Below are 12072 nucleotides of genomic sequence, written 5' to 3'. Positions count from 1 at the left end.
AATTTATAGAAAATGACCTAGCAGCCTCTTGAGTCAAGTGGAATCATGCACAGAAATACATGACTTAAAAATACTTTGACATTTTATTGTGGTGGTAGATTTGTGTTTGTGTGTATTTTTGTCTTTACATTTCAGTTTACCATAAATTATTTCTTACTGAGGCCAAGATATAGATCTTTAGAACATAGCATTGAAAAACCAAAGCATTTCTCTTAAGTAGAAGTGGCTTTTAAGACAGGATTTATCTAAAAAGTCCTTATATGCATCTCACTTTTATACTTATAATATTGATGTTTCCTTATTTTAAATATACTTCTAATTGTGTATTAGCTTTTAAATTCCATTTGTGCTGTTGATACCTTGAAGAATTTGAATCTAGGATCAGAGGTTAATGACAAACTATTAAACTGGGTTTTTTTTTCCCCTTAGTCTCCTCATTTACCTTTTGTCAGTGGCGTGATTTCTATTTTCTTTTGGGTTTTATCCTTCTCCATATATGTCTTACATGTTGTAAAAGCTTATGTTTCCTATTTTGTATCTTAGCAGATGTGGTGCACTTAGTCTTTGGTTTGATGGTTAAAATGATCTTAAATGAGAACATGTGATTTATAACTGGTTACCTTATTCTTATGTGAAGAATTCGGTTTATCATTTACATATACAAACATAAATATATGTTTGTATTTAATGTATGATAAGTTCTATTTATTTTATACTCTTGGGCTTATTTATATACTCAACATATATGCTGTTAAATTCTTGTTACTATAGTCGCTAGTATTTATTGAGGTACAGCAAGCATGAATATTTCCTTAAACCTTGGTTTAAAAATATTATGTGATTCATGCCTGCTATTTTATACATGCATATTGACATTTGCATTCACCACATTTTAAAAAAACATTGTGGATTAAATATCAAAGTCCATATGGCTTTTAATAAAATAAGAATATATGTCTATTACTGATACTGAATATTTATCTTTAAATTTCAGATAAGCCTTTGAAAAAAAGAAAACAAGATTCTTACCCACAGGAGGCTGGGGGTGCTACAGGAGGTAATAGACCAGCTTCTCAGGAGACGGGTTCTACGGGAAATGGGTCAAGGCCAGCATTAATGGTTAGCATTGATCTTCATCAGGCAGGAAGAGTGGACTCTCAGGCTTCTATAACTCAGGATTCAGACTCCATAAAAAAGCCTGAAGAAATCAAACAATGTAATGATGCACCTATTTCTGTTCTTCAGGAAGATATTATTGGAAATCTTAAAGCTACACCAGAAAACCATCCTGAGACTCCTAAAAAAAAGTCTGATTCTGAGCTTTCAAAGAGTGAAACGAAACAAAATGAAAGTAGATTGGCAGAATCTAAACCAAATGAAAACAGATTGGTGGAGACAAAATCAAGTGAAAGTAAGTTAGAAACTAAAATTGAGACACAAACAGAAGAACCTAAACAGAATGAGAGCAGAACAAATGAATCCAAACAAAATGAGAGCACCACAGTCGAACCTAAACAGAATGAAAATAAACTGTCTGACATAAAACCAAATGACAACAAACAAAATAATGGCAAATCAGAAACAACAAAGGCAAGACCCGAAACTCCAAAGCAAAAGGGTGAAAGCCGACCTGAAACTCCAAAACAAAAGAGTGATGGGCGCCCTGAAACCCCAAAACAGAAGAGTGATGGACGACCTGAAACTCCAAAGCAGAAAGGTGAGGGCCGACCTGAAACTCCAAAGCAAAAAAATGAAGGTCGGCCTGAAACACCAAAACATAGACATGAAAATAGGAGGGATTCTGGAAAGCCATCAACAGAGAAAAAACCTGAAGTGTCTAAACATAAACAGGATATTAAATCTGATTCACCTCGGTTAAAATCAGAACGAGCTGAAGCCTTAAAGCAGAGACCTGATGGGCGATCTATTTCTGAGTCATTAAGACGCGACCATGATAGTAAACAAAAATCAGATGACAGGAGTGAATCAGAGCGACATCGGGGGGATCAGTCTAGGGTTCGAAGACCAGAAACATTGAGATCCTCTAATAGAAATGAACATGGCATTAAATCTGATGGTTCAAAACCTGATAAACTAGAAAGAAAACATAGACATGAATCAGGGGACTCAAGGGAAAGACCATCTTCTGGGGAGCAAAAATCAAGGCCTGACAGTCCTCGTGTTAAACAAGGAGATTCAAATAAATCAAGACCTGATAAGCCTGGTTTTAAATCACCAAACAGTAAAGATGACAAAAGGACAGAGGGTAATAAGAGTAAAGTAGACAGTAATAAAACGCATCCTGACAATAAGGCAGAATTTCCAAGTTACTTGTTGGGGGGCAGGTCTGGTGCATTGAAAAATTTTGTCATTCCAAAAATCAAGAGGGATAAAGATGGTAATATTACTCAGGAGACAAAGAAAATGGAAATGAAAGGAGAGCAGAAAGACAAAGTAGAAAAAATGGGATTAGTTGAAGATCTAAATAAAGGAGCTAAGCCTGTAGTTGTCCTACAAAAACTGTCTTTGGATGATGTTCAGAAACTTATTAAAGATAGAGAAGATAAATCAAGAAGTTCCCTTAAACCTATCAAGAATAAACCATCAAAGTCAAATAAAGGTAAGAATACTTCTAACTCAGTTTTTATTTGAGTTTTAGGGTTACTAAGGATTTAAAAAATTGAAATTTATAAAAGTTAAAACACTGCTACAGGAAAATACAACATTTATATAAAACAGTGAATTGTTTTCAGCAATATAAATAAAAAGTTGTTTGAAAATTCTTTGTCTTCTACCCCTACTTGAACTACTCACTATAATCATGATTTTTACTTTGGTACACAGAGATAAGTTCTTTTGTTGTTTAGTTATTTCAGGTATTTTTGAAAGTTGCTCATTAATCAAATGAATGATTAGAATGGATAAATGTAACAACTTTCTAAAAAGCTATTTAGACTATAGAGATATTTCATTCTACAAGGAGGTAGTAAATTGAATTTTAATTTCTAACATCTCTAAAGCTATATCGTAAACAAAAATCAATGTTATAAGCTCTTAAGAATATTGTGTCTCATAGTGCTGTTTTCTTACATACCTATCTCTGAGTTAATTGTTGATGCATAGTTTAAATTTATAAAATTTAGAAATTATAGAAAGGTTATTTCCCTTTTTGTGGGAGAGGTGGTCAGTTACAGATAATTTATTTTAAAAATGCATAGTTTTGCCCTTTTTGTCTTAAGGAATAGTCAACCTCTTTAATCAGGTTAAATCACTAGTTGGTGAGGTTTGGGGCTGGGTTTTTTTGTTTTTGTTATATGGTTGCTGAGTTAAATTCTTTGGTTACTTGAGTAGAATTATTTCAGGAAAAAGAAAGTCTTAAGTGTTGAAAATACAGTGGCAGTTTGCAGAAAATCTAGTTTTGTGTTCCTTTGTATATTGCTTTTAAAATATCTAAGTGTATCTACATGTATACACACGTATATATAATTTACATATATATATATGTATAAAATTTGATGATGGTGTGTGCCAAGACCTATGTAGCCCATGTGATATAAATACATGAAGATACCGATTTTAAAGCAATAGAGGTTTTTAAGTTCTCATTCTGTGAAAGAGATTCATTAAGAACTTAGATTTATATTTATTTATAACTTAGATTTATATTTACTTATAAATAAGCTCTTGAAAAAAAAATAAGCTCTTGAATTATGCTGTTCCATAGGATAGTCACTAGCCTCTTTAGCTATTTAAATGGAAATTTGTTTAAATAAAATTAAGAATTCATATCCTCAATAGCCACATGTGACAAGTGGCTCCCTTATTAACACAGCTAGAGAACATTTACATCATCACAAAAAGTTGTATTACATAGTACTGTGGTGTATTAGGAGATCCAAAAGGTGTAATGGTTATTATTTTTGTAAAATGTTGTATCTTGTCTATAAGAAAGCCCAATTAGAACATAGTGTCACTTACTAAGAATTGTGTATTCAGAGAAGTGACTTGTCATAATCCGTCTTTTTTTATTATTACTTGGTCTTTATCAAATATTTAGTTTTTCACTATTTGGTTTTGTTTTAAAAATGAAAAAAGATTGTCTTTGTCACTAACATTTGTACTTTTTTGTAAAACTTTCAGATTTTAAATTATAGCTGTCAGACTTAACAAAAAATTAAGACTTTAGTCTTTATTAATTAACTTGAATGTATCTCTTCAGAATTACTTGTTTATGTAAAAGAAGTTGTTAGAATGTAGTGGCCAACGCTAGAATTGTTTTCTTTTAGATAAAGATTGTTTTTAAAATTTTTTACTGGAAGTTTGGGAGTGGCTTATATACAGTGTAAACTAAAGAGTATAGGTATACAATTTTAGAAGAGTTAGATGGAAAGATGGAAAGTGGTACCCTCTTGTCCCTTGATCTGGACCATCTTTTTCTCCCCTGCCCTCTGTCAGCTTATGCTAGCCTTGCTTTCTAAGCTCTGTCCTAACAAAGAATCTTTACAACTGAGCATCAAGAAATGAATATAGCTCCTAACACAGTACTCCTAATAGTAACTGCTGTACTCTTTCCATGGTTTTTTCATTGCCTGTGAATGTAAACTTCTTAATACTAATCCATGTTTCTCGTAAATGTACCTTTAACACAAATGTGTATACTTGATATGTTCATGTTACTAAGTAGGCTTTCTGGGTGTGTCTGCCTGTTAGAGTAGGGTGTGTGTGTGTGTGTATACATGTGCAGGTACGTATATATACACACCTATATTGCTAAATCTGCAATTATACTTAAGTGGACCTTTTCATCAAAAAATATTATTTTAATGCCTAGATTTATTTCAAGATCCCATGTAGATATCATTTGGTTTTATTTATACCTTAGAATTCATATCTGTTACTTTTTAATATCCTAATTTTGGTTTTGTTTTAGACCTCTGCTACTAAGTTAGCAATAGCAGAGTTACACACTAGTGGATTTTTAAAATTACATGAATGGGAAGCACGGTTGAGAATTATTGGTCCTTTGTGTAATACACATTACTTTGGAATTTTCTTTTGGAGAGTTATAGAAAATCACATATTCTGACATATTGGTTTTTTTTTCTGAGTAAAGGAATTAGATTGAATGTTGTTGTGATACTTTTGTGGTTGATTTCTCAGGCCAACGTTTTTTTTAATTAATTAATTAATTAATTAAGATAGTCACAGAGAGAGAGAGAGAGGCAGAGACATAGGCAGAGGGAGAAGCAGGCTCCATGCACCGGGAGCCCGATGTGGGATTCGATCCCGGGTCTCCAGGATCGCGCCGTGGGCCAAAGGCAGGCGCCAAACTGCTGCACCACCCAGGGATCCGTGGCCAAAGTTTTTGGTATATTTTCCTTTTTGGAAGAGCCATGAAATTCCATCTTTTAAAATATTTTACCTGATGTCCATATTTAAAATATTCATTCTTTAGGGTAGTTTAAAATTCCTTGAGTATGCTTTAAGCCGATAAATTTAGAATGATAGGGATATAGATTTATGACTCCTAATATGTATTGCTTATTTTTGTCATCTGTGTAAACATATTATATGTAAAATGGCATAGTTATATTTTAATTGATTTCTGTGGGGATCTGTGTATATCCCTCGTACCTAGCATAATACCTAGTACATAATTAGAGCTTATTTAATAACTGTTGAATGACTCTATTGCCATCATGTTTCAGAAAAGGCTTTGTGTGCAGATTAAAATTGTGTATTCATCTTTTATGTTCCCACCAATAGACCCTAGCTCAAGAGCTAGATAATTTTCAGCATTCTGTTCCCTAAACTTTGTAATAACTCTTTTTACCCTGTCAACTACCTACTTTTTGTTGAGTAGATCCCAAGGAGACTTACTCTTACTTATGTCTAATTACCCTTTCCCTTTATTTTGCTCTATAGCTATTATAGATTGGTTCAGTATCACTTCTACTCTCATGATGCTTCTATCATCTTCTGTCTTCTTACCATCACCTTGTTTCTTCCTCTTCAAGCAGGGGATGGATATGGAGAACCAACATAATCTTTGTAAAACCTTTTAAATTTCTAAAAGATCTTCTATTATAATATACTTCAGTATATTAAATGTCAAAAATAACCTTTATTAAAATATTTTATTCCGAATATTATCCTAATATACCCTAATGTACAATATATCTCCAATTAAAATAATATAAAGTTAGGCAGTCTTTAAGACTGGCATGTTACATATTGTTAACAGCTTAGTATCAGTAATTACAAGCCTTAACAATTTGATTTTGGTTATTAACAATTCCAGAGTGTCTCACAATATTTTACTTTTATATGCAAGGAAATAATTTGTTTTGCCTCCACCTACTTCCTTTCGACAAGTTTATTGCTTTACGTCATTTGTACTCAGTACTTTTCAGAAATATCCCATACCATCCCTGTTTGAGATCATGGCCTTTAAACAGTTAAACCATTACTGAAAATGGTTTTTATGGGAATGTGTACTAATGTAGCAGCTCAGATAGTCAAGAGTGTTTAAAATCTAGTGTTCATTTGATTAGGTAATGGTTGCAGTCACATTTGGGGCAGTTATTTTGCCTCAGTTACTACTACCAGTTACACTACTCAGTATTGATCACAAAAGTACATTAATTGGCTGCCTTTTAGGTGGCATTGAACAATCTAGTTGGATTGTGTTTGAGATTCTAGGCTTCTGTAAGTTTGAGAGAAACTACTGTCTCAGAGTGAATTTTTGGCATAGTTGATGAATTTCTAAATTGAGGAATTCTTAGTAAAGTAATATTCAGAATCTTTAATAGTGCTGCAGTAGAAATTTATTTTGATTCATTTGAACAGTTTTATAATTCCTTTTCAATAAACCAAAATTTTCAGTTTCTGCAAAGACCTTATTATCAATGGTATCTTTAGAAAACATTTGGAGAATATTTATTACAGAAGGCATAATATATACCTAACTGTTGTTGGGTGTGATTTTTATAGCAGTATTTTGAAAACTTTTGTCCATGATTTCTGTTCATAGAAAATTTTTAGTTCACATTTTGCTTAATAATTGCTCCTGATTTAAAGAGATTAAATATAATTTTTTCATAAAAATTAAATGTATTAAAATTTACTAGAGGTGTTTTTTATCTTTTTCTTTCCATTTCTCAAGCCAGCTCAAAGACATAGCTTCTATAAGGTTTTCCGATATGTTAGAAATATTTTATAAAAATATGGTTGAGGGTAAATAATTGTGAAAGAACCTCCTATTTTTTGAAGAAACAATCAGTACTCTAACATACTGAATTCCCTCTTACTCTAAAAAATGTTACTGAAATCCTCCAAGAGCCTGAGACCTGTGCTAAGATAACAAATACCTACTTGAAAGATGATAGTATAGTATGTCATAGTATATTAAATTGTAATATATTATTGTAGTAATAAGTTAATATTATTATATAGTCTAATGTATAATTGACCTTCTAACAACATGGATGTTAGGGTCGCTGGCCCCCATGCGCTTGAAAATCCATGTAAAACTTTTGACTGCTAAAACTTAACATACCAACAGCCTATTGACCAGAACTCACTGATAACAGAAACAATTGATTAACATATATTTTGTATTCATATGTATTATATACTGTAATCTTATAATAGAGTAAGCTAGAGAAAACATTATTAAAATCATAAGGAAGGGAAAATAAATTTATAGTATACTGTATTAGAAAAAATCTGTGTATAAGTGGACTTGTGTAGGTCATGACCATGTTATTCAAGGTCAACTGTATGTCTAATGTAGTAGTACATAGTATAATTTAGTATGATAATATCAGGTAGGCATCATTATCTTAATATTTATATCAGCCCCTTGTAGAGGAGGGTTTCAATAACTTTTATTTTTAGAATTAGAGAATTCATTATGTTAGAATCATAGAGTAATAGTATATAACACACTATCTATGATATACTGTATAATACAATATAATGTGGATTTTTTTTTAATGTGGATTTTTATTTTATTTTATTTTTTTTTATTTTTTATTTTTTTTTAATGTGGATTTTTAAATCCAGATCCCCTCCTCTACCTACAAAAAAAACTAGCCTTCTCTAGCTTCTGATGTTGGAAATTGAAAATTCTCTTAACTCCATTATAAATGATAGTACAAAGAGCACTGGTATCAGAATTTTGAATAAATCCTGGCCTTTCAAAGCCTTGGTTCATTCACTTTCAAGATGGAGAAACCAGTTTTCTTCCTACCTTATTCAGTTATGAGGACCAAAATCAATCTTCTAGTAAGAGCCAAATTCTAATCTTTTTATATGAAGAAATGCCATTATGCCATTTTTATTGAATATCTAATGAAGAGAGTAATTTTGGAAAATCTTTTTATGTGTATATACTTTATATTTACAGTATATTTGAAGACATTGCTACCACCATTTCTTTTTTATTTTTTGAAATATATTTAAAATATAACATTTTATTAAAGTGTACCATGATTTGATATATGTATAAATTGCAAAATGATTACTATAGTAAATTTAGTTAGCATTCATCACTTCACGGTTTTATTTTTTCTTGTGATGAATACTTTTAAGATTTACTATCTTAACAACTTTTTCAAATATCAGTATAGTATTGTTTAACTATAGTCACCATAGTATACATTACATCTCCAGAAATTACTTTTCTTCTAACTGGTAGTTTGTGCCTTTTGACCTGTACCCATTTCACCCACCACTCACCTCCCACCCCAGTCTCTGTCTACCACCAATTTGTTCTCTGTTTCTGTGAGTCGTTTTTTTTTGTTTGTTTTGTTTTGTTTTTTTAGATTACACATATAAATGAGATCATACAGTATTTGTCTTTTACTGTCTGACTTCCATCTCTTAGCACAGGGCCCTCAGAGTACATCTATGTTATTGCAAATTATATGATTTCCTTCATTTTTATGGGTAAATAATATTCGAGTGTGTGCACGTGCACATATATAACACATTTCTTTATTGGTTTGTCAATAGACTAAACAAGTTGTTTCCATGTCTTCGCTATTGTAAATAATACTTCAGTGATCATGGGTGGGGCAAGTTTTGGAGCATATCTCTTTGAGATAGTGATTTCATTTCCTTTGGATATCTACCCAGACATGGGTATTGCTAGATCATATGGTAGTTCTATTTTCAGTTTTTTGAGAAACCTCTATACTGTTTTTCATAGTAGCTACACTGATTTACATTCCCAACAACAATGCACAAGGTTACATTTTCTCCATAAAGAACACCAACATGTGTTATTTATTTTCTTTTTGCTATTCTAACAGGTATATCTCCTTATGGTTTTGATTTGCATTACCTGATGCTTAGTAATGTTGAGGACCTTTTCATAAATGTGTATGTTATCTTTGGAAAAATGTCTATTCGGATCCTCTGCTCACTTTTAAATCAGATTGTTATTTTGTTTTGCTGTTGAGTTGTAAGTTCTTTATAGATTTTAGATACTAACTCCTGATCAGATATATGATTTGCACTTATTTTCTCCCATTCAGTAAGTTGCCTCTTCACTTTGTCAGTGGTTTTCTTTGTTGTGTAGACGCTTTTCAGTTTGATGTAGTCCCATTTGTTTATTTTTGCTTTTGTTGTCTTTGCTTTGATAGCAAATCCAAAATACCATTGCAAAGACCAGTGTCCAGGAGCTTACCACCTGTTTTCTTCTAGAAGTTTTGTGGTTTCAGATCATACATTCAAGTCTTTAATTCACTTTGAGTTGATTTTTATATATAATGTGAGATAGTGGTCCAGTTTCATTCTTTTGCATGTGGCTGTCCAGTTTTTCCAGCACCATTTATTAAAATGAATGTCCTTTCTTCATTGAATATTCTTGGCTACTCTTTTGTAAATTAATTAACCATATGTGCATGAATTTATTTCTGGGCTCTCTGTTCCTTTATTTAAAAAAAAAATTATTTATTTATTCATGAGTGACAGAGGGGGGTGGGAGGTAGAGGTAGAGACACAGGCAGAGGGAGAAGCAAGCTCCATTCAGGGAAGCCCGACATGGAACTCAATCCTGGGTCTCCAGGATCACGCCCAGGCTGAAGGCGGCGCTAAACCGCTGAGCCACCTGGGCTGACCTCTCTGTTCTTTTAATATATGTGTTTTTATGCCAGTATTTTACTGTTTTGATTATTAGAGCTCTTTGCAATATAGTTTAAGATCAGGAAGCATGGTGCCCCAAGGTTTAGTCTTCTTTCTTAAGCTTGCTTTGCCTATTTGACTGTTTTGTGATTCTGTACAAATTTTAGGGTAGTTTGTTCTTTTTCTATAAAAAGTATTAGAATTTTGATAGGGATTGCATTAAATGTGTGGATGGTTTTGGGGAGTGTGGACATTTTAACCACATTAATTCTTTTTTAATCCACGAGCATAGAAATTTATTAACAAATTCCAGTACTATGTTGAATAAAAGTGGTGAGATTGGGCATCTATCTCGTTCCTTATCTTGGAAAGCTTTTCACCATTCAGTATGATATTAGCTGTGGGCTTATATATAGCCTTTAGTATATTAATGTTCATTCCCTCCGTATGTAGTTTGTTGAGAGATTTTTTTTTATCATGAATGGATTTTGAATTTTGTAAAATGCTTTTCTGTATTAGGATGATCATATGATTTTTATCATTCATTTTGTTAATGTGTATCACATTGAGTGGCAGATTTTGAAACATTCTGCAATAAATCCCACTTGACCATGGTGTATAATCCTGATTATTTTAATGTGTTGTTGAATTCTGTTTGCTAGTATTTAGTTGAGGACTTTGAATCTACGTTTATCACAAGTACAAGAGGGTTAGCCTAAATTTTTTTTTTAATGTGGTACTTGAACTCACGACCCTGAGATCAAGACCTGAGCTGAGATCAAGAGTCAGACACTTAACCGATTGAGTGTCCCTTGGCCTGTATTCATGTCTTGCAGTGCCCTTTTCTGGTTTTGTCATTAGGGTAGTACTGGTTTGGAAGTGTTCTCTCCTTTCCTCCTCTTCTGTTTTTGGAAGTGTTTGAAAAGAATTAGTATTAATTCTTTAAATGTTTGTTAAAATTCACCAGAGAAGTTGTCTGGTCCTAGGCTTCTCTTTATTTGGGAGGATTTTGATTACTAATCCAATCTCCTAATAATCTATTCAGATTTCCTATTTCTTCATGAGTCAATCTTAGTGGGTTATATGTTTCTAGAAATATAAATATATATATTTTTAGGGACTTTTGTATTTGTATGGTATCCATTTTGATGTCTCTTCTTTTGTTTATGATGTTACTTATTTTTTAAGTTCTCTTCCTTTTTATCTTGGTAAGTATAGCTAATGGTTTGTCTGTTTTGTTTATCTTTTCAAAAAGTCAGCTCATAGTTTCATTGATCTTTTCTATTTTTAGTCTAATTTATTTCTGCTTTAGTATTTAGTATCTCCTTTCTTTTATTAAATTTGAGCTTAAAAAAAAATTTGAGCTTAGTTTGTTTTCTTTTAATAGCTAATTGAGATACAAAGTTAGGTAATGCTTGCACTATTTATTTTCTCCCTGTGCGTACATATCAAAGAAAGAATCATTTGATCCCTGTTTCTTTTTATAGTTCTCCCTCATAGTAACATAATAGGCGCACATTGATGAAATCTTTGTAGTACCAGTGTCAATATCAAAATTGTGGTGCTTAAAACCAGATTTTTCTTAGAATCTTCTGCTTGCTTCTTTTGTAATAGTGTTTGTCAATTGCTATAATCCAACTCCTTGGTTTTTGTCTTCATTAAATAAACCAGTTTCAATGACCTCAAATGTACAGACTGTAACTATAATGACTACACTGGCAAGGGTGGGGGGCACTTTGTTCCAATTTGAATTAAAGAATAACATGATATGGATCTGGGGTCAGCAAACTTTCTGTAAAAGCCCAAATCATTAATATTTTAGGCTTTGTGGGCCACTTACCTTAACATCGTAATAAAAAAGCAATCATAGAGAACAAATAAATGATTGTGTGTCACTGTATTCTAATAAAACTTGATATACAGAAATGTTTGATGAACAAA

The 12072-nt window shown here is 32.1% G+C and overlaps 1 protein-coding gene across 3 annotated transcripts in view; it reads left to right on the top strand.

Moving 5' to 3' along the window:
- Window positions 1-12072, top strand: part of NIPBL (NIPBL cohesin loading factor) — a 197659-nt gene that overhangs the window by 108655 nt on the left and 76932 nt on the right. For 2 of the 3 annotated variants that reach the window (XM_038535300.1, XM_038535301.1), the window contains exon 10: window positions 995-2620. The exons of the other annotated variant lie outside the window; for it this stretch is intronic. In XM_038535300.1, the coding sequence (XP_038391228.1) occupies window positions 995-2620 (1626 nt within the window). The remainder of the gene's footprint in view (window positions 1-994; window positions 2621-12072) is intronic. 3 annotated transcript variants of the gene reach the window in all.

This window comes from Canis lupus, chromosome 4 (assembly GCF_011100685.1).
Source record: "Canis lupus familiaris isolate Mischka breed German Shepherd chromosome 4, alternate assembly UU_Cfam_GSD_1.0, whole genome shotgun sequence".
In the NCBI taxonomy this organism is placed as follows: domain Eukaryota; kingdom Metazoa; phylum Chordata; class Mammalia; order Carnivora; family Canidae; genus Canis; species Canis lupus.
Note: the sequence above shows the minus strand (reverse complement) of the source record. Positions and strands in the feature narration are given on the sequence as shown.